General features: G+C 42.0%; 1 protein-coding gene across 1 annotated transcript; it reads left to right on the top strand.

The window, feature by feature from the left end:
• The first annotated feature begins 4,536 nt into the window (after positions 1 to 4,536).
• On the top strand, positions 4,537 to 23,211 carry LOC143316323 (NLR family CARD domain-containing protein 3-like). Its single transcript, XM_076724212.1, has 9 exons — positions 4,537 to 4,674; positions 13,902 to 13,963; positions 14,939 to 15,017; positions 15,176 to 15,392; positions 15,547 to 17,353; positions 20,608 to 20,781; positions 21,221 to 21,394; positions 22,440 to 22,486; positions 22,655 to 23,211. The coding sequence occupies exons 1-9, from the start codon at positions 4,537 to 4,539 to the stop codon at positions 23,209 to 23,211; spliced, it is 3,255 nt and encodes a 1,084-aa protein (XP_076580327.1).
• Positions 23,212 to 24,228: the final 1,017 nt, after the last annotated feature.

Raw genomic sequence — 24,228 nt, 5'->3', positions numbered from 1 at the left:
GTAGTCATGTGATGACACAGAAATATAAAGTTGTGTATCATCTGCATAAGTATGCTAAGAAATATTATGTTGCTCCATAATCTGAGCTAGGGGCAACATGTAGATATTGAAAAGAAGTGGTCCGAGAATGGACCCTTGTGGCACCCCACACATCATCTTTTGTCGTTCAGACACATGCTCACCAATTGACACAAAGTAGTCTCTATCTTGTAAGTAAGATTTGAACCAGTGTAGTACAGTGCCAGGTCACTGATGATGTCACTACCAGCGCTGGTCATCTGAAAACAGATCAGGTGTCAAGTCAAATTAAGCTGCATTGTATCATTGTTCTCTGCAGGCAAAAAATCAAAACAGTAACTGTGCACGCCATATCATAATGATGTTAATACAATTACTGACTTTGATCAAATTGTATTTACCCTCTCAATAAGCTGCGACAGTTCAAGATCTGTTACATCACTGGCAGACACAGAGCAGAGATATCTGAAGCATGAAGTTAGGGCAAGGTCCACCTTGTGCCAGACTAGCTGCCATGACTTCCCCAGCACTCCTAACCAAAGCAAAACAACACAGCAAATAAACTGTTTGATTACAACCAGAGTACAACATTTAATAGAGCCGTGTAGTAAAGTGAAAGAATCTTCCCTTTCTCATCTGAACCTCCAGCAAAGAGTCTGTTTTCCATCTCTACCAGCATTTCTGCAAAACAGCAGACACAGGAAATCCAAAAGGTCTCTTCTGTCTCTTTTTTTTTCATTTAATTAGCATTTGAGCCCACTATACCACCAGAGGCCCCCGTATGTGGGGAATTCCTTTCCTTTGTGAAATCAAATACAGACAAACATTTTTACCTGGGAGGAATTCTCTGCTAAGGGCACCAGTATCGACGCCTGCTTCACCAAACAATGTGACCTGAAGTCTGCTTTTGGGCGTGGTCTTCTTCTGCCGTTGTCACTGTTGCATGCCTCTGCTAAAGAGGTCAGTCCGCGACACACAGATGGAAAATGTGTTTGTTTCATTGACTTGACAAGTGGTCCAATTCAAGATTTCCTCAGAACTGGAATTAAAAACAAAAGACACAAATTGAACATTAAAATAGACACCAACATATTCACATATTGTCTGAGTGTTTTATTTACTTATTTATTTCTTGTTAAACGTTGAGCATTTGAATAAAAACTTAAATCAGATGTGGTTATGCTGTCTGTGGGATTTCATCGCTGTTTGCTACTATTATTCAGGGGGGTTAACAGGGTGTGGCACGGTACGGCAATTGCCACACCTCCTACACTGGTGAAATCCGAAGGGGTGAGGGGAGGCCTCAATGCAAGATAAGAGCAAAATGTGTCACAAACATACCATGTTTTTGGATTACCGCATTTCTCTGTGATCACACTCCAACATGACAAAGCTTTTCAACAGGAAAAAGATGACTGACACTGTAGTATCACTTTAAAGGGGATATTATCCAGATAACAGAATTGGCCACCAGAATTACCTCATGTACAATATCACCTTTGAAAGGTCCTGATTGGACTGACTGCTACTGATCCACTTGACTCGTGGCTGTCATTGTCTGAAGGCCTGCACACATAAAGAAAACAGCTTGTCCTAAATTATTTTGAAATAAATACTTGCATACATGTCTTTGAACAGATGATTGCTAAATACAAACTCCCTAAGAGAGATTTTTGGAAATATCTTCAATTAAGGAGCTGCATTACGTCAATACAAAGGAAATGCCCTCTAATACCTCACACAGTGATACAGGAAGTGTTTCAGAGCAATCTGATGGCGAAGGGCCGGACATCCAGGTTTTACAGTCTAATGCAGACCTGCCAATCTTGTCAAAATATTTTGAGTACCACTTGTGTTATGTGACGTTTTTTCGCAGACTTTTGCAACTCCATTGCTTTGCACGCAGTAATTTCCCCATTCACTGGCTGGAAATCGGTTATAAAAAAAAAACAATAAAAGCTATATTTTTGATTACAATACCTTTAATAAAGAAAATATAGACATTTTGCACTCTGTAATTACATTCTTTAACTATTTCTTAACATGAATATCCAAACCCATCGACAGAAAACCAAAAAATGCTCTGTCCTTCTGAGCCATGCAGATACTGTATCATGACAGCCTTTCGATGAAACACAGAAACACTTTCAAAACAAGGTAACTGTATTATTTCAATGTTTTTATTTTGTTGACTTTGACCCTGATGCCCTTTTAAACACAGTTTTTGCATCAGTCATCACTCCTTCCTGCAGTGGAACTTGCTCTGGACTGTGTTGCCTCATAGGTTGCTGACTTTGCCTTCTTTAATAGAGCATCACTGAAACCCTCCATGTGACAGATGGTCCCTTTTGCAGCCATGCTCACCTTTCTTGTCACCAAAGCACTGATCATGTCAGTGTTCACTACTTATTTAATTCAAATTAATTAAAAAATATTTTAATATGTATTTAATTAAAATGGTAATAATTTATTTTGTATATTGCAACAGGTGTTTTTGTTTTCAAGAATGTAATAATTAAATTGGCTTACAGCACATATGCACTCATCACCAGGGCTAATTTATATATTACCTGCAGCTCCCTGGTGGCTTATGTCCACATCATAATTGCACACAAAATGCATGATGAGGAACTTCAGAGGGTCGGAAGCATGGCCACTGTTCTTGACATTTACTCAAAAACTTCTGGGGGACATGGACCCTCTTCTTTTTGGCAGGTCTGCTGCCCTGTCCCTCCCTGTCTTCGTCTTCCTCATCTGCCATGATAGTGGCTGCAAAACTTGCTGCAAAAGATTTGTTGGCTACATGCAAATCTTTTTTTTTCTTTCTTTTTTTCACTTAGACTTCGGCTCGAATGTTTCCACAGTGAAAGTAACGTTACGCATAACGGTTCACATTTACCAACAGTTGGCAGGTCCGCTGACACACTTACCTTTTTAAGCTCCAACTGCAGCATAGTGTTGTCTCGTTCGCGAACGATTCGTTCAAAAGAACAAATCTTTTAAGTGAACGTACTGAACCGAATCACTTGAGGGAGGGACCGCGCGCACCGACTGCGCCGCGTCACCGACGCATGAATCACTCAGTGAACTACACTCTCCTGAATCATTTTCCTCTGAGGGATACACTTTCATGGCGACCGTTGTTCCCCGTTGTTTTAACAGATTTAGTTTCCAGATAAATAAACTTAAAACGTTATGCTGGCAGTAATGAGGAGCGACGGAGGGAGACAGGGGTGTGTTGTGTTCAAGTGTACCTCGGAGAAAACTAACCTTTTTTTAAACTCTGCTAAATTTGCCACCACAACAACAGTACAGTAGGACACAGCATGTAACAAATAGTGTATAAAACCCGCAGTTTGAGAAAACGCGTGACTGTCTGATCATCTCATTGCGACAATTTGCGAGGGAACGGTGCATATTCAGTGTGAATCCTTCACTGAATGTACTGTGGGGTATACGTTCAGTGAACGGATCACTCACTGAGCCCAATTTGCCGAGTCGACCAGTTAAATAGCATACCATAGGACAGGACACTTAAAACATCATGATTTATAATATAGTTATATATAGTTTTAGATTTACAAATGTGTTTGTCAAAGCAACACAGTCACAACACTCTCGTCTCCCGGTCCTGGAAGCTGTGAACTGAACTGAAACTTGAACCGTTCAGCCGTATATCAGTTCAGGAGTCGCAGGCTCCTCCTGCCAAGCACTGAATGATTCGGTGATTCAGTGAACGAATCTTTTGAACGAATCTTTCTAGTGAACTGATTCTAGTGATTCAGTACATCTAAAAGAACTGGCGTGCCCATCACTACTGCAGAGAGTGGGGAACGGAGGACGGAGAGGGAGGCAGAGGGCAGGAGGAGGCAGGGAGGAGGGGGGCGGGGATGTTACGCTATAGGTTCGGCAGACTCGTCATTCTCCGCTTTTCTATAATGAATGGCTGCATCGTGTTGTCAGACATGAGTACCGCACGTGCACATTTGCCACAGAACTCACATGTCCGCAGCTTTTCGCGTAGTTTAGAGGGGCGAGTCGTACCAGCGTATTTAGATGTCAAATTGCGTACTTGCTACGCAAAATGCGTACAGGTTGGCAGGTCTGAATTAAGCTATGAGGCTAATGATTTAGAAATATTTCACTGACCTACACAGGTATACTGCAGTGACGATAGAAAACATTTAACCAGAGAGTCAAATATGTATAATGTTTAAGCAAACAAAACATCAATCATAAATTTTGCTCTAATTGTGTGATCACATCAATAAAGTAACACACACACACACACACACGCAAATATCATAATTCAACAATTTTCTTGTTGTTGTTTTTAAATAAACTTTAGCCTCCACATATTCAGGTCTAAAACTTGTCAACTGGACTTTGCCTTTGGACACAGCGCTTCGAGTTTGAGCATCAACAAACCTGCAAATCTTCCTTCACGTCACAAGGGTTCTTCATGTGAGCCAAAACCCAGAGCTGGTTCGGGGAGAGTCCACCTTCAGACCGTAAAGGATGGTTGTCCCAGCCCTCTGTGAAGGTGTGAAGGGCCTCTGCCAGGCGTGGAAGGAAAACATAGTGGACACAAAACAGATGAACCACATCTGCCGAATCCAGCAGGCCATCTTCCTCGAGACTGTGAAGAACTTCAGAGTATAGATGTGTCACGCTGGTCCAGACGTCTCGCCACAGGTGCTCTGTTCTAGATCAGAAACAGCACTTATTCAATTGAAACGTAATAACTTAAACTGTCTGACTGAAATTACTTTCCAACTATAATTTCCCATGTTCTTACTATTTATATACAGTAAATGAGGTCAATTATTATCGTACCCTCTGATTATGTACACTCCGCCCAAATATGAAGCTCCCTCTTCCAGTGCCTTTAACAGCGAACATGGTCTCAGCAATGGCGACATTTTCAACGCCTTCATCGCCCCTGACCCTTGAAAATACATGGGGGAAATGTTCAGTCATGTCCATCACAACAAAATCTAACATCACTGAAATGAGTAATTAGGGCATGGAAACAATAGCCCATGTTTATATCACTGTGTACCTGAAGGCCAGCCATAGTTTTCCACTGCCTTCAGGAAAAATGAATGAGCAGCGTCTGAGCGGTGGTTTGTTGCTGGTTCCAGATAGAAAATCTGTATAGAAAGACAAAGAGTGTTTGAATCTGTTGAGGCAAAATACGAAGGCCTACAACACATAAGATAAATAATATTCATCGATCCCTAGGGGAAAATTCAGGAGACATAGCAACAGTGGTAAAAACAGGAATAGATAAGAGTCGAGAACACCAAACATAAGCATAAAATAAAAATTAAATAAGAATTGAAATAAGCTTTCTGACACATCTGCACTATGCCCCTAAATTTCTGGGTTAGCATATGTACTCTCTGGGTACAGGGTTTCTCCAGTCATTACAGGCATGGAAATGGATTAGGATTAACAAAATGTTTGGTAAAGTTCTGAGTATATAATGTTTTAACGTATTTATCCCCTGCTCCTTTCCTCCTGTACACCCTCCTTTGCCTCCTCATCCTCCTGCTACTCTTGACCTCTCACTCCCTTTCTTCTCATTATCTTCTCCTCTTCGCCTCATATTTTTTCTCCATATGATTGGCCAAAAAAAACAAAAAAAAAAACAAAACAACATTCTGTGTATTTTGGAGTAAAGACGTCTTTCTGAGTGCGGCCCTTTTAACTTTTAGTTGATCTTTAGGTGTTTATTCAGGACACTGCACCAGAAGACCACTGAGCAGTGGTGGCCATGTAAAGTCAATCAGTATTGCTCCCTACGATTGCCACCTGGGACTATCTACTGAAAGTGATGGAGTGAAATATGATTATCGTTGTGAAAATTTTGGAAAATTCTGTTACTGTTGCTGTGAGCCGTGTGGGTAAGTACGCAATTAATGAACAGTGAATACATAAACACAAACATGTACAGAGATAATAAAGCACTGTAATCAAAGGTGACAAACCTTTCTGGAATACCCATCTATTGCTCCAAATATGATGATGATGTACCTTGAAGACAAAAGATAAAATGACAATGAGAAGTCACCTCCCTCCAATAAATAAATATGTAAATAACTGCCTTATCGTATGAGCTTATGGTCTGTGTCCACATGGACTGATGATAAAGGGTCCTGCACAAAGTATGACCTTCTTACGATGCACCCCAGCTGTGTCATCCTTTCCCAAACACCCGGACCATCGACTCTGTGCACAGACTCCTTGATGCGATCCCACTGAACTCTGTGCCCATCTGCCTGCAGGCAGCCTTTGACCATTCTGTATCCTGCATTTGGGATCTTGCTTTTTATGGACAGCACAGCATCATCAACTCACTGTCTGATAAGTTGCTGTATGTATGTGGACAACCCAAGTTCATGCATACGCTGAAAGATTGTGCTTTGACTGACACCCAACAGATTTGCGATGCAGGACACCGGTGAAGCGATGTCGATGAGCCGGGACAGAAGCTCCTCTGAAAAAATTAACTTTGGTCGGCCTTGTTCTCCGGCTCTAATAAAAGCACAGGGACTCTCTTGGGAAACAGCTGTGTGGATCTGACTTTGCAGGGATAAAAGACACTCCACAATTTCAGCTGGGATGTTTAAGGGTCAATGACGTGACGCTTATTTTTTTGTGTCTTTGATTTGCTTACATTTAAAAAGGTTAAAATGTTAAAATAAACTTACATGTTACTTGCATACATTCCTTTTTTTGAAGACCTAGTCTAAAATATATGGTTTTAATATATTTTGAGAGAATATTTGGGGGATAATGGCAAAAATGTCATTTGGTGTAACCCTAAAAACTTGGTACCAAATAGTTTAACTTGCTTAAAAAGGTTAAAATTTTGAAAAAAGCATGCTATCAATTAGTTTGGCATAATCTTACATCAGATTTATGTAATAGTAAAAAAAAAAAAAAAAAAAAAAAAAAGTAATAAAACACAGTTGTTCAGAATATTCTATTTTATTTGGGGAATTTTGTCCGTCCAGTCAAAATCCTGAAGTGTCAAGGTGGTGTAACCACCATTCAAGGAGCCATTTTGGTCATATGATGCAAGAAGACAATGCGACAGGAAATGACATCACAGAGAAGGACCCCTGATGAGACTAACTGCCATGTGCCAAGGTTAGTAACTCTTTCAAATTAGAGATAATCTGACATTTTTAGGGTACGGTCAGGTATGCTTATGTTTACATGTCACATGGTACGACCCCAGGAAAACATTTATTAATCTTCATAATTATAAAAATGAGTATTTACTTTAAAAATTATGTTTGAAATATTCACACAAAGGCCGTTTGTGTACATATGTGTCCATAATTTTAAATTGAAATGTCAAATGGTGTAACCGGTTACACCATTTGACTCCTATTACAAACCTCTCTGTTAGAGGTCAATTTGATCAAATATCAGTAGTTTATGATGCCGATTTATGTTGTAATATAATGGGTGGGAAGAATGTCTTCACCTGGCCTCAACCACCTGACCTCCTTCTCTATTACGAGTCTGATGTGCTGAACATTGTCTCTGAGCCGGAACCTTTGAACTCGCGTCATTCAAAACTCACAGCGAAGGACTGGAAACACTCCCAAGCACACACTGCCTGAACTTTAAGATTCAGACGTTCTGTCACACTGGCACACTCCTCTCTGAAACACCAACTCCACTAGAAAAAAACCTCACTCACTCACACACACACACACACACACACACACACACACGTTTTTGTCTCTTTTAAACTAAAGAGCTTCCCTGATTCTTGTCAAATGTTTTTCTACACTGAAAAAAATAAAGTTAAATTAAGCTTGAATTCATGTGACTGTCATTCTTGATTTTCAGTGTCAATTGTTTCAAGAAACAGTGACCTTTGACTCTAAAAGCAACATAGTCAGGTGGTGTGACTGGTTAGTGTCAATTGGCGTAACCAGTATTTTTCATGAAAATATTATAATATACAGAAAAATGAATGTGGAATATAAAGTAACCCTCTTGCAGTGCAATAACATGTTTTTAAACATTTTTTTACATAACTTGTCAAAGATTATTTCAAACACAAAGGATGATTACAGTATATGTCCCACTCAATGTATTTAAAAAAGCCTAAAATTTAAATTTGGAGGTCATCCTTATAAAATCTATTTTCATGTGATATTTTAAAATCAGGTAATTATTTTTATGGCTGCATTTATATGCATTCTAGGTGGATTAAACATTTAAAATTTATCGTTCTTTTTCGGTTACACCATTTGACATTTTCAGTCACATTTCGTTTGATCTTTGCAAAAAAAATGGTACAAACGTGATTTGAAATCACATGAAACCAACATGAACACAAAATGTACATTTAGACAGACCTGATGAATGCTTTGAAACAGAACTTTAAAAGTTTTTGAATTTCTCATCTTGCCAACCCTTATTTGTCACTGACCCATGATGCAGTGATCTGAGAGTCCAGGACACTCACAAGGACGATGGACGAGATTTCTCTCTGGATACTGGAGTGATGTTGATGTGTTTTTACTGCGTCCAGCTGTTGGTGGTGTAAAAACATGTCGCTGTCGTTATCTGTCGCAATCTGAACATTTTCTGTCTTTTGACAACAGAAATCCATGTTAGTGTCTGTTGAGTTTCATGTGAACGTCAACAAAATGAGCGTCTGAAGACACATAAAGACGTCTCGACCGTGTCATGAAATTGCTGCCACTGTAAAATAAACATTTCCAGTTGAGGTCATTCAGTCTCTGAAGGAGTTTTGAGTCTGAACGAGCTGCAGTGACTTTTAGTGTTGTTCTTTTTATGCAATGCAGGAATGGACTTCAGGGACAGACTGAACCTCCTGACATCTGTCTTCAGAGGACAGATGGACCATCACTGTGGGAGAGGAGGCGTCTGGACTGTCCTGCAGTACTGACGGTCCACCTCACGTAAATACACCAACACTAAACGACTGCTTGGATTCAGGAATGAACCGTCTCTTGCAGACATGCTTGATTTAAAGCTTGGATTTTGTTGGTCAGCTGTGTTAGTGTTTTCTTTGCTTCTTCTTTTAATGAGCGTAGTTTGAAAAATAGACAGTAAGTGCACCCATAAAGTCCACCTCTCTGTTTACAGGGAACTTTCAAGGTAAATTTGTTGGATTTATACAGAAAAAATATGGCTAAACTGAAAATGAATGTCCTGTTCGACGTATGGTTGATTACCTTAATATATGATGAAATGATGTCTTCAGTGGGTCATCACATACAGATTCAGTCCATATGACTTCTCACTTTTTATGATTAAGACTAAACTAAGTACTCAGATTAAGACTAACCCGTCATATAAACTGAGTTTGTTTTCCATCCAGAATAGTTGGTTCCCATTTCAGACCTCCTCGTGTCTCATGCTCTTCATGCTGCTGCACCTTTAAACCTTCCTGTTAAAACCCCTGATGATAAAAACAGCTGATGCAGCGAGTGTGCTGCCTGGGCATCTGAAACATCTCATCTTTGGAAACTGTCTTCATGTTGCTGCTGCAAATCATCCAAACCTTTCACACTTCAGGGCTTGAACCCAGGAGGCTCCAGCGTCACGCTGACAAATCCTGATTTGCTGCCAGTAAAAATGCAGTGAAGCAACTCATTAACTGATTGTTTTCAAGCTCTAATTTTTCAATTCATGTTTTTATTTTCATGGAATTCCTGGAAGGAGTCGAAAAGCATCCCACATTTGAATTTCCTGAATGTGTTTGATGCAGATTTAATATCCTGTTAATTTTCTGCATGTTATGCTCAGAATTTGAAGCCTCCTCTTTAAATCTGTAAATCGGTGCTCCACATGTGTGTTTGGCCTTCAGAAGTGACTGATGAACGTCTCAAAGCCCGATGCCTCCAGCGTCAGTGCTGAAACACCGACTCTAACCCTGCATGTGAATCAGGAGTTTGCGTCTCGTCGATGTACTTTCTGCTCAGTTTTGTTGCGTGTACGCTGTGAAGTGGAGTTTTGTTGCGCTCATCGATTAGCGAATGGCTCCTTCCACCTTTTGCTTTTTGTGACATGCTACAAGTTTCCCAGCAGAGCGACGCCCTCATTGAAATCCACTGAAAACTAATCGGTTCACATGTAAAAAAGGATTTAGTTTCATTGTTCTTTCAATCCATTTTGTCTCTGAATGTAAGGGAACATTTGTGCCTCATAAAGGTACAACATGGCGTGTGGCTCCAGCTGTAGCTCATTGGCTAACAGTTCAGCACCTTTGCAGCAGGTGCATTGTTGTGCCTGGATATAAAGGTGCTTTCTATCACTTGGGGTGCAGAAATGTTCTTTCAGAGGTAACAGACAAGAGAGAGCAAAGATGTCTCATCATCCTGAGTCATTAACACAGAAATGAATTCCAGTGGAAGACACGATGGCGCTAACATGCTTCCTTCCTGACAACACGAGACAAAAGTCCAATCTGACGGCTGCAAGTGTGTTTGATGAGAACCCAAATCTCACAAACCTGTAAACTTCAATCACTTGTAGAGTCACAGTAAAGCAGCATTTTAGCCATTATACACACAAAACACAGCAGGTGTTGGTTTCTGATGAAAATACTCAAATCTGAAGGGAGAGAAGCACACAGACAGTCTCAGCAGTTGAAGAGGAGAGGGTCTTTTCCAGCCGTTCATTGTTTTGTTCATCGTTGGTTCATATCATGAAGTCTATTGACTCCATCTGACGTCTGCAGCTCCATTCCTTTCGCTGCTAAACAGCAAAAACAACCCACAGAACGACTCTGACCCTGTCATACCTGATTACAATCATCATCAGAAGCAGCCAGACCAGCTGTCTTTGCAGCTGAAGTGTCCCGAAAAAAACGAAGCAGCTTCAAGCAGACCTGCAAGTTCGGGCTTGTAGAGTGTCTTAAGTTTACTTTCACTTTCTGCCTTCGGTGTGTCGCAGTTTGTTTTCTCCTCTGAAGCTCCAGCTGAAGGTAAAGTAACTCGTTTCAGGCGTTTTTTTTTATCAAGCTGTCGTTAGCTTAGCTTCAGCACAAACGGCATCGATCTGCAGCTCCGTCCATTGTTTCTCCAAACTCTGAGTTTAACTGTGAACTCTGGATGAAGGAGCTGAAAGCAGCTCCGTTAAAATCATCGGCCATGTTGTGTGGATGTTTGTGAGTGTAAACGCTGGAATAAGAGCAGAAGCAGAGCGAGTTGATCCTCAATAGTTGATGTGGAGACAGCAGGAAGGAGCATTCAGAGGGCTGTGAGGAGCTGAAACCTTTTATTTCTCAATTCAATCTGTAACTGTGTCACTAAATGAGCTGTCAGAGCTCTGAACTCTCCTCCAACAGCAACGAGTGTCGCTGCTTTTTCTCACTTTGTGCTTCAATGTGATCAAGAATCAAATAAAGATTCCTCCTTTAATATGACCTGAGAGGGCTTGATTGAGACAGGCTTTTATTTTGAAAGGATCTCTCAGTGGTGGAAAGAAACTAATTTACTCAAGTACTGCAGTTAAGTACAGTCTAGATGTACTTGTATTTTGTTTGATTATTTCTACTCCATAAATATTTGACTTTTACTTCATTTTGTGACTTTTCAAATTAAGACTTTAAATCAAAACAAATGATCAGTTTGCTTAACTTCCTCAAAGTTGATAAAACAGTTAAAAGTTGCTCCGCGTCGACCAACTCCAACATTAAAGTACTCGTTACCCATCAGTGATACAATAATCCAGTAATCTAACTGTTCAAGGAGCCGTTCTGATGGACTTTGTTCTCACAGGTGAAATCTAATATTTGTTGCTGCCACATTAGTTTGTGTGAAGTGAAGCTTCATTTTTGATCTCAGTTTAATCATCACGCTGCCTCTGTGGACTTTGGCTCCTTATCAAGGTTCAGCGTTCAGCTTCATTGTCTTTATAACAGGATTGACCAATGAAATGCAGTTACAGCTCCTCCAAGATTTGACATGAGAATAAAACATTGAAACAGAGCAAAGTTTAGGACATTATCACAAAAGAAATAAAAAGGAAAACTAAATTAGATTTACAGGAAGATACAGTACATATATATATATACACATATACACAGATAATCATGTACTGTGTGCAGTATGAGTGTAATATACAAGTTATACTGCAAAACCTGAGACAGTGGGAATGAGGGCAGTGCAAAGGTGATGGTGGTTTTGTGCAGAAGAAGAACAACAGAGCAGAATAATTCAATGTAAAATCCACAAATGCAGTAAAATGTAAAGAACAATTCTCAATGTGAAACCTGTCGAACGTGTCGAGCTGAAGTCCATCACAATCATCTGCAGACGCTTTGTCACAGTCGGTCCACTTTTACGTCACGACCACTTTGTTAATATGGAGGATCGTTCAGGTGTAAAGAAACTTTCAGTCATTTGAATTTACTGAATATTCCACAAACTGAAGCTTCCTGTCAGATTCAGTCAGTGTGTGTCAGTGGATGTCAACGTTCGTCCAGGCATCAAGTGTGTGTTCACTTCACTGCAACTTCATGGCGCCATCTAGTGGACTGATAGAAGTACAGCAGCTCAGCCTCACACTGCTGTCTGACTGCATTCAGCTGACACTGATATGAAAGACGAGATAACAGCCAATCAGAGGAGGAGCAGCTGATATTTGGACAGAAGAAACCATAAAAGGATGAATTCAGCTGATGTGCACATGAATGATTTGTGTTTCCTCTCCAGATCAAAGTGTGTGTGAGCTGACGTGAGTTCAGCAGCATGAATCGGTGTGAGGACAGAGAGGAGGGAGTCCGTCCCTCTAAAACCAGTCTGTGTGGGGACGATGACGGCCAGACCGAAGCTCAGAGGTGAGACCAGGATCTCTGACTGTCCAGGACAGAGCCCTTGAATCTCTCCACCATCATTATTCACACTCAAAGCTCTGTGTGTGTTGTGTTCAAGGCCAGAGCAGCAGGACCCACCAGACTCTCCTGGACCTGGACCTGGACCTGGACCTGGACCTGGACCTGGACCTGGACCTGGACCTGGACCCAGCTGTGAGTCCTTCAAGAGTGACCGGTCAATGGGTGTCCCCATTTTTTTTAAACAGCAACATGTCTCTGACAGACAGTAAGTTGTTCTCAGTATTAAACTCGTGATGGACAATTTGACTTGAAATGTCCATATGTCCTCCTCATGTTGTCCACTGCTGATGTTTGTCCTCATTAAATCCGGTCTGACCAGTTGTCCTTCTAATGTTCATGTTGTCCTTGAATGATGATGAAGGTTAGAGCTACATTAGTGTTAAAGGACATTTGTCCAGTCTGTCCCTAAACAGCACCGACATGTCCACATGTGGACACTGAAAGCTGAGGATAATATGAGGCTTCAGCACAAATCCAGTGGGGACCTTCCAAAGTCTCTTTACCATCAAACTTCCTCTTTGAATGTTGGACTAAAATGCTTCACTGACCATCGTCTCTAAATAACAGTCAGGATATTTGTGCTGAGTCTCGTGATGCAAACGTTAGAAAACAGACCAACAGAGTCGGTGCTGATGGACTCCACAGTTTAGTTTGTTGTCTGTCAATCACAGTAAAATCTGCTCAGAAATCAGTCCGTTGAGTCCTGCTTTGGTCCAAGATTTGATGGACAAATGAAGCGATGATCCACAGACTGAAATCATTCAGCTTCATGTTTGATTGAACTTTGGTGTGTTGATCCTTTTCTTGTTGATAGCTGCTAGTTTCTCCAGCAGCTTCTGAGTCTGAAGAAGAAAAAGTGAATTTCCATCCCTGGTGGTCTTCCTCTGTGTCTGACAGGATCTATGAGAGACCAGCCTCTGCTGGACCTGGACCTGGACCTGGACCTGAACCTGGATATGGACCCAGCTGTGTGTCCTTGAAGAGTGAATGGTCGATGGGTCGCCTCCTTGACTTGAAACGAGATCGACCGTCTACTGCAAAGAGGTAAACTGTTAATAACATTAAAATATCACAGATTCTTGTTTGAACTATTATTTATCCGGAGAAGTTTTTAAAACCTGTTTGTTTATTTTCAGCATCGTTCTTCTTCTCATTCGTTTATATCCTCACATATGGAAGCTGCCCAGTATAACCAGTCTTCAGCTCTTGACTCCAGTTGAACATTTCCTCCACACACACCTTCTGACTGATGACTGCATGAGTATAAAACAGTGACTTAATTGAGGCTAACAGATGCTAACGAAGGCTAACCCTGATTCCACTGAGTTCCTCCATCAAATCAACGTGTTGTGGTTTTCAGTCATGTGACAACACAAACACAAACATGTCAGTGATAACAGCTGGACTGAGATCAGCTGCTGTGAAACACAGAATGGACCAACACAGAGAGTCTGAGGAAACACACAGTCTGTTTGTGATTGATGCTGCTGATGGATTCACAAAGTCAAGAACGACACTGACGGCAGCATCATGGCGCCTCACATCAGGCTGGAGTTGTGCCTCTCTGAATGCAGAGAAGGGTGTTATGGGTAACTAAAGGCTGCAGGAGCTCAGAGAGGAGCTTTGCTTTGATCCAGTATTCTCTGCTTCTCTCTTTGCTTTTCTCATGTTTCACTCACTTTTTTGTGACTCACTGCCAATTTGTGCTGGACAGGTAGCATCCAGTTAGCTTGTGTGAGCTGTGTGATGCTGTCCACAGTATTATAGAGGTCAATGAGAACTGGAGGGACTCAACCAGACAAGCTGGTGAACCAACACAGTAAAGTGAAAGCTGCACAGAAATGTAGACTGGACTGTTGATTCACGGTGGGATCAGCAGTACGAGCAACACTTTAATGTCAGTGGAAACCATCTGATTCAATGTTGGAATCAACACTTCAGCTCAAAGGACCTTCAGCTGGTGTTTGTCTCTGTGTGGACGGACATGATGTGAGCTAATTCTTCATGATTCCTCCACAGAGTCCACCAGGAGAGCTCAGAGGTTCCCAGTGGTCAGTCTGCCCAGCAGCATCAAACTCACCTGGACTCCATGTTTATGGTCTGTACATGTACAACAGCTGCTTTCACATCTGTTCTGTTGACAATAATCTCCACGCTGCACTTTTTAGATCAGTGGACCGTCAGTCTGTCCAACATGGATCTGATGTTTGCTTCCATGATTTCACTTTGTGTCATTCATATCATCTTCTGTTCCAGCTGCTGGAGGAGAACATTGTCTCTTTTGTGAGGAACGAGCTGAAGAAGATCAAGTCCATTCTGAGTCCAGATGACCCAGAATGCTTAGAGAGTCAGGGGGAGGATGAGGATGACGATGCAGAGCAGAGAAGGAGCAGCAGAGAGGCATTTCTGAAGATCACACAGCACTTCCTGAGTAGAATGAAGGAGGAGGAGCTGGCTGAGCGTCTGCAGAGCAGTAAGAGGATTTCTCTAAAGGTTTAACTGCTGGATCAGTGGAACATTCACTGATGTCTCAACAGATGGACCAAAATATGTTCAGACAAGGACATTAAAATCTCATCTGAACTTTATCAATCACTTGTTGATTTATTTGTTGTGTCTTCATTCAGAACATCTTGCCTCAGTTTGTCGGCGTCAACTTAAATCGAACCTGAAGGAGAAGTTCCAGTGTGTGTTTGAGGGGATCGCTAAAGCAGGAAAGCGGACCCTCCTGAATCAGATCTACACAGAGCTCTTCATCACAGAGGGAGGGACTGGACAGGTCAATGATGAACATGAGGTCAGACAGATTGAAACAGCATCCAGGAAACCACACAGACCAGAAACCACAATCAGACAAGAAGACATCTTTAAACCCTCACCTGGACGAGATGAACCAATCAGAACAGTGATGACAAAGGGAGTGGCTGGCATTGGGAAGACGGTCTTAACGCAGAAGTTCACTCTGGACTGGGCTGAAGACAAAGCCCACCAGGACATACAGTTCATGTTTCCATTCACTTTCAGAGAGCTGAATGTGCTGAGAGAGAAAAAGTTCAGCTTGGTGGAACTTGTTCATCACTTCTTTCCTGAAACCAAAGAAGCAGGAATCTGCAGGTTTGAAGAGTTCAGTATTTTGTTCATCCTTGACGGTCTGGATGAGTGTCGACTTCCTCTGGACTTCCACAACAATGAGATCCTGACTGATGCTACAGAGTCCACCTCAGTGGATGTGCTGCTGACAAACCTCATCAGGAGGAACCTGCTTCCCTCTGCTCGCCTCTGGATAACCACACGACCTGCAGCAGCCAATCAGATCCCTCCTGAGTGTGTTGACATGGTGACAGAGGTCAGAGGGTTCACTGATGAACAGAAGGAGGAGTACTTCAGGAAGAGGTTCAGAGACAAGGAGCAGGCCAACAGAATCATCTCTCACATCAAGACATCACGAAGCCTCCACATCATGTGCCACATCCCGGTCTTCTGCTGGATCACTGCTACAGTTCTGGAGGATGTGATGAAGACCAGAGAGGAAGGAGAGTTGCCCAAGACCCTGACTCAGATGTACATCCACTTCCTGGTGGTTCAGTCCAAAGTGAAGAACATGAAGTATGATGGAGGACCTGAGTCAGATCCTCAGTGGACTCCAGAGAGCAGGGAGATGATTGAGTCTCTGGGAAAACTGGCTTTTGAGCAGCTGCAGAAAGGAAACCTGATCTTCTACAAATCAGACCTGACAGAGTGTGGCATCGATATCAGAGCAGCCTCAGTGTACTCAGGAGTGTTCACACAGATCTTCAAAGAGGAGAGAGGACTGTACCAGGACAAGGTGTTCTGCTTCGTCCATCTGAGTGTTCAGGAGTTTCTGGCTGCTCTTCATGTCCATCTGACCTTCATCAAGTCTCGAGTCAATCTGCTGTCAAAAGAAGACGCAACCTCCTGGTGGTCTAAAGTCTTTAGAGACAGAGAACCTGAACTAACACATCTCCACCAGAGTGCTGTGGACAAGGCCTTACAGAGTCCAAATGGACACCTGGACTTGTTCCTCCGATTCCTCCTGGGTCTGTCACTGCAGACCAATCAGACTCTCCTACGAGGCCTGCTGACACAGACAGGAAGTGGCTCAAAGTCCAATCAGGTAACAGTTGAGTACATCAAAAAGAAGATTGAAGAGACACCTTCTGCAGAGCGAAGCATCAATCTGTTCCACTGTCTGAATGAACTGAATGATCGTTCTCTGGTGGATCAGATCCAACAGTCCTTGAGTTCAGGAAGTCTCTCCACAGATGAACTGTCTCCTGCTCAGTGGTCAGCTCTGGTCTTCATCTTACTGTCATCAGAAAAAGATCTGGATGTGTTTGACCTGAAGAAATTCTCTGCTTCAGAGGAGGCTCTTCTGAAGCTGCTGCCAGTGGTCAAAGCCTCCAAGAAAGCTCTGTAAGTACAGAGACAGTGAAGTTTATTCATCAATAAATACTCTAATATCGAACTTACTGTTTGCTTCCTTCCTGTGTCTCTTCAGACTGAGTAACTGTAACCTCTCAAAGAGAAGCTGTGAAGTTCTGTTCTCAGTCGTCAGATCCCAGTCCTCCAGTCTGAGAGAGCTGGATCTCAGTAACAACTACCTGCGGTATTCAGGAGTGAAGCTGCTGTCTGCTGGACTTGAGAGTCCACACTGTGCACTGGAAACTCTCAGGTCAGATTAAGTTACTGTTTGTATTGACAGATTTAAGTTAGTTCTGTACATTCAGAGATTCATTTAGTTTAAACAGTCTCTCTCATGTCAGGATTTGAATCTTTCAGTCTGCTTTGTTTATTTTCAGATCTCTGACAGATTGATGATGTTGAGTTTGTGAAATGATGATCAGAAATAATTTCCCAGTCTGCAGTTGGAGATCATCTTTTCTGTGCATGTCAGAAAAATGTAAGCACATGTCTGAATGTGAGAATTAAGAGAAAAAACCTCTCAAATTCAAGTTTGGAGAAGTGTCATAGAGTTTTGTCGCTGTAGAAATATTTTGTGTATCTGTAATTAAAATCTGTGCAGGAATATTTTCTGCAGTGAGGTTTCACAAAGTACAGCATGGGTCATTAAATCCGATGAATTGACTATTGATCAGAGTGCTGAGTCATGGGAAACATAAATTATGAAAGACTATGAGTCAGCAGTTTGAGTCCAGCACAGAGGCTATCTCATGTGAAGCTCAGTGGGATGAAGGACAAAACAAATTGGACCAAGCCAGGCTTCCTCTGTGTGAGCTGCCTCAACTAAACATGAACTCCAGGCAGAGATAATGGCATCACGATGGTGGTTATCAGCTTCCTTTGTTAACTCAGGTTTCCTTCATCAGGCTCTGTGCACGTTCCCATAAAAAGAGATGTTTGCTCCATCATTTGACTCTTTGTCACCACCAAAAGGACCAATCATGTCCCCCCTCCTTCAGTCCAGAGGAACAGGTTGTTATAATGGAGAGCTTTGGAGAATGTAAAAAATAAAAGAGGAAAATCAAGACTGTTGCTGCACATAAGACGAGAGAGGAATGCTGGCAGAAAACTGCTGATCCTTTAAATCATTCACTTCATATATTTGTTTCAGGACTCAGTCACTCTCAGAGCCTCCTGTTTATTTCTAACTGCACATTCCAGAGTCTGAAACTTTAAACTTCATCCAGCAGGTATAAACATGAAACTCAGGAACTGGATTCAGGTCTGACACTGTTCCTTCATGAAGGACACATGACTGTGTTCTTACAGACGTGCAGACAATGAATGAACATCTACAACATGTTTATGATGGAACATCAACGATTTGTACACACGCTGAGAAGAGACTCAACATTTTAAAATAAATGTTCTTTTTCTTCTTCTTCTTTAGACTGAGTGCCTGTAAACTCTCAGAGAGAAGCTGTGAAGTTCTGTCCTCAGTCCTCAGATCCCAGTCCTCCAGTCTGAGAGAGATGGACCTGAGTAACAACAACCTGCAGGATTCAGGAGTGAAGCTGCTGTCTGCTGCACTGGACAGTCCACACTGTGCACTGGAAACTCTCAGGTCAGATCAAGTTACTGTTTGTATTGACAAGCATAGAGGCTGTATCACGTGTAGCTCTGGAGAATGAACTACGATGTAAGTTTGACAAAACAACTTTCTTTATTCACTGAGGTTTCCTTCATCAGCCTCTGTGCAGATTCCAAAAGAAGAGATGTTTGGTTCATCAAAAATGTTCCTGCAAATAAGACAAGAGAGACATGCTGACAGAAAACTACGAGCCGATGATAAATACCAATAAACTCATCAGTTGTTCTATTAGCTGCAGTGCCAGCAGTGTCAAATGAAACTGACAGTAAATCAGGACCAAACATAAAACCAGGATCCAAAGTGGTCTCTAGATTCTGTACCTTCATCATTCTTTTAGTGTGTTGAAGATCTGCTGTGTCAGATTTAAAGTGTTAATGTGACCTGAAGCAAATAGAGACAAAATGATTGATTACCAGCTAAATGCAAGAAGGTTCCTGTGGCTGAAAACAACATGAAGCATCAGGTTTGTTCTGCTGTGGTCACACGGCTTTGAACGTCTGGATCAGCAGGTCTGCAGACAGAATGTATTCCCTCAGCTGAGAGTCTGGATCCTCATAGAGAAAACCATCAGGAGAAGAATTAAAGTTCAGTCTGAAACTGTGAACAGAACCTCGTCTGGAGCAGGTCAGGTGTGCAGTATCAGTCACCACAGAGATCTAACCAGGTTAAGAGAGAGACGCCTTCATAACACTGAAATTCTTCTCGGCTCAACAGACCTGCTGACCATTGGTCTCTGTTTGGAGTTCAGCCCTCTGGTTGTGTTTTTCTCTTTTTGTTTTTTAAAACAAACAGCCGACGGTGCTCATACGGTGGATTGTGAGCTGTAGTTTTCCCGGGAAACACACTGACCTCTTTGGCTGTCAGAGAATGAAGCAAAGTGGTGCTTGATGTGTGTGGCCATCAGGAGGGATTGTGACAGCTTCAACCACAGACACAACCAGAGCTCCACAGAACACAGCCTCTATGGCTGACTCAAACTGTTCCTCTGAATATATCACACAACTCTGAGCCTTCAGTCAGTGGAACAGCAGCACAGCTGTGTTCTTACAGACATGAGGACAATGAATGGACGCCTGCGTGGACTGAGAGACGCTCAGTGAATTATTTCCTACCAGCTCAGTGAACTTGTAGCTGAAACTTCAGTGTCACTCACAAAGATAGGAAATTTGTGTTTCAGTCTCTCAGACTCTGAAACTTCACTGCTGAAAATATCTGAAGTATATTCAGATTATCTGTTTGTACAAAACCTTTTCAAACAAGGAAAAATATTTCTACAGCTAAACTTTCATTTGTGAGATTTTTTAAATCAAACTCACACATTCAGATTCGTGCATACTATTTTTTCACATGTACACAAAAGACGATGTTCAACTGAAGGCTGTGAAATTATTTCAGAACATCATTTCACAAAAACTCAAAATATCAATGAGCCTCATTTTCTCCCAGATTCATTTTTTATATCATGTGATGTTGGTTTCTGTATGTCTGTTTATTTGTGATTCAGTGATGATTTATTGTCACATCTACAACATGTTTATGATGGAACAGCAAAGATTTGCACCCATGCTGAGAATAGACTTAACATTTTAAAATAAATGTTCTTTTTCTTCTTCAGACTGAGTGGCTGTAACCTCTCAGAGAGAAGCTGTGAAGTTCTGTCCTCAGTCCTCAGATCCCAGTCCTCCAGTCTGAGAGAGCTGGACCTGAGTAACAACAACCTGCAGGATTCAGGAGTGAAGCTGCTGTCTGCTGGACTGGAGAGTCCACACTGTGCACTGGAAACTCTCAGGTCAGATCAAGTTACTGTTTGTTGTAAATGCGTTGATGTCTTCCTTTCATCTCAGAAGTCCACACGTTTGACACATACATACATTGATTGGCAGATGTTTTCTCTCAATGTTCTTTTTATTAATGAATTCTGGCTGAGATGGAAATCCTCATTTATGTGTTGTTGTCATGTGATTTTGATTAGTGGACGTTGCTTTATTCCTGATTCAGTCATGATTAATTACCACAAAGGTGTCGCTGAGGACCTTCAGGAAGTGAAGTGTCGAGTGTGACGTCGTTGACCTCAAACACAGAAACTGTTGAGAATTATTATGTGTTGTAAATCCTCCCATATGATGCTGCTCAGCCTATCAGATCTCTGCGTTTTGAGAGCAATGATTTGACGGACACAGCAGGACCCTCAGATGATCTTCCATGTGTGTTGTTCTGTGTGTTTGCAGGCTGTCAAGCTGTCTGATCACAGAGGAAGGCTGTGCTTCTCTGGCCTCAGCTCTGAGATCCAACCCCTCCCATCTGAGAGAGCTGGACCTGAGCTACAATCATCCAGGAGACTCAGGAGTGAAGCTGCTGTCTGCTGGACTGGAGGATCCTCACTGCAGACTGGACACTCTCAGGTATGAAGAGGCTGCTGCAGCCACAGTCAGTCAGTGTGAAAGAGGAGGAAGAGCTGGAAACATGTTGTCTGTCTTTTTGGTTGATGGTGGATGTGAGTGAGACATGAACAATCACACATGTAGGAAACCTTTGTCCTTTGATCACAACATAAACACTGGTTGAACATGAAAAGGACATATTTGTGTTGGAGGTCTCAAGGAGAACATCTCCAGGAACAAACATGATAATGACCTGTTGGTCATAATTGATGCAGTTTGGACAGATCTCTGCATGGAAAAAGAACTGTCTGTCAGTTTGACAAATGTCCTTTTTGTCCTCAAAAGACATAAAAATAAGCATCCAATAAGTCCAAAGCAGTTCTATTTAGTTCAAACCTGACAACCACAGGACAGAGCAAGACTTTTGAGATGCTTCATTCAAGTGTTTTTCTCAAAATGTTGGACTGTTCCTTCATCAGTGGAGAACAATTGGACTGAACATGGTCTTCACAGCAAACATGGCTTGTAAATATTTCCATGTGCAGACATCAAGTGGCTCTTCTTGTTCTGGTGAACTTCAGGAAGTTTGACAAGAAAAGATTTCCACACAACAGAGTCATGATGACTTGTCTCAGATATTGAATTTATTGACAGTATTCACACTTCTAATGAACACATGAAGCATGGTCACATATGGGACATGATGAGGAGAACCGTGTCCAATAATCAATGACTAAAGCTCTGTTGGTTTGTTGAGCGAAGACAAAGTCAGACTGATTATTAATCATCACAGGTGGGAGAGCAAGAGAGCGATCAATGAGTGAAGCAGCTTAGAATAGAAGTCAGCAACAGATTGAAATGAGGAAATGAGCTGATGAAGGCAGATTTAATGATGAGAGAGAATCAGTGTCGCTGTCAGTGTCTGAGCAGAGCTGAAGAGGTTTAGGGGCAGCAGGGAGAAGCAGGCCGGATCAACATGTTGTGTTTGTGTGTATGAGAGTGATGTAACGTCCATGTTTGCATGCTGAAAGAGGACGTGCTGCTCTGACCCCCCTCCTCCTTTCAGGGTGCAGCCTGCTGGAGTCCGATGGTTGAGACCAGGTCTGAGGAAGTGTAAGTGTGTCTTTGATTTGACTGATGAAAACAAAGCAGAGCACATTCAGCCATCTTCAAACTGTGACATCACTCATTCACATCTCTGATGACATCATCAAACTGTCCATCAATCAGCAGATGATGGATCAATAACTGCAGCTGTTTTCTTCTTCTTCTCTCCATCAGATTCCTGTGAACTCAAACTGGACACAAACACAGTGAACAGAAACATCAAACTGTCTGACAACAACAGGACGATGGCGGATGTGAAGGAGTGTCAGTCATATCCTGATCATCCAGACAGGTTTGACCACTGGACTCAGCTGCTGTGTGGAACTGGTCTGACTGGTCGCTGTTACTGGGAGGTCGAGTGTAGAGGAAGAGTTTCTGTATCAGTGAGTTACAGAAGAATCAGACGGAAAGGAGACAGTAGAGAGTGTGTGTTTGGATGGAATGGTCAGTCCTGGAGACTTTACTTCTCTGATGGTCGTTACTCTGTCTGTCACAATAACAGAGAAACATCCATCTCCTCCTCCTCCTCCTCCTCCTCCTCCTCTGTCTCTCACAGAGTAGGAGTGTATGTGGACTGTCCTGCTGGCACTCTGTCCTTCTACAGAGTCTCCTCTGACTCACTGATCCACCTCCACACCTTCAACACCACATTCACTGAACCTCTTTATCCTGGCTTTGGGTTCTGGTCCTGGTTCAGGTCTGGTTCCTCAGCGTCTCTGTGTCCTCTGTAGGAGGGAGAGTCTCCTCCTGTTAGAGAAACACTGCTGAACAGATCAGTTGAGTCTGTGCAGGATCTCAGTCACATCAGTCTTCCAGGTTATTGGAATAAATTGATCAATGAACTTTGTTGAAAATGATTGAAAAGATTCCTCATTTACTTTGTGAACTTCTTCCACTTCCAGTCCTTTAAAGATGGAAGCTGTGATCATTAAACTGTGGAAACGCTGTTGACTTGAACCTTCAGCTGTGTGTTGATTTCAATTCTGGATCTTGTTCCAATAAAACCTGAATGTGACTGTGAGTGTTTGTTGTGTCTCTCAGATCAGGACTAGAGGTCCACCGATACGGTTTTTTCAGGGCTGATACAGATTATTAGAAATCAAGGAGACCGATAACCGTTAAAATATCAGATATCATCTTGACTGTTTCACTTCATGTTGTGTTTTCATGGTTCATTTTACTCAACAACATCGAGCTGAACCAAGAATCAAGTGAGCACAAACTAATTCCTGATGGCTGATAACACTTGAACTGTTTGTTGACGTATTAAGACATGAGGAAGGAGACAGCAACCTTCAAAATCCAAGACAAGTGACCACAGCGAGAGCAGCACAGGTTTCCCTCAACACCAGAGACAACCTGAGGGACGTGGACCTCGTTAGCAGACGTCCACTTCATTCAAACAACTTTATTACCACCAACGAGTCTTCAGTTTGACCAGCAGAGGTTTTGGTGTCTGATAACATGTCGTGATACTGTTTGTGACTCAAACTTTGATTTGGAGTCAAGTTTCATCTTCGAAAGCAGAAAAACAAGTTTGGAAATCATTGTTAAACAAATCTGTCAAAGACTTTTAGAAAAGTCTTCAAACTTCAACGGTACATGAGAAACAACTGAAAAAAAGGAAACTTTTTTTTATACTTTATTGTGTCAGTACAGTATACGACATTCCTACAATACACATCCTGTTATTTAAATAACTTGACACAATATTTAGTTTTTTGTTATCTTTCACCCGTGTGGCACAG

This window comes from Chaetodon auriga, chromosome 23, assembly GCF_051107435.1.
Source record: "Chaetodon auriga isolate fChaAug3 chromosome 23, fChaAug3.hap1, whole genome shotgun sequence".
Classification (NCBI taxonomy): domain Eukaryota; kingdom Metazoa; phylum Chordata; class Actinopteri; order Chaetodontiformes; family Chaetodontidae; genus Chaetodon; species Chaetodon auriga.
The sequence above is the reverse complement of the archived record's forward strand: the minus strand, read 5'-3'. Positions and strand labels throughout refer to the sequence as shown.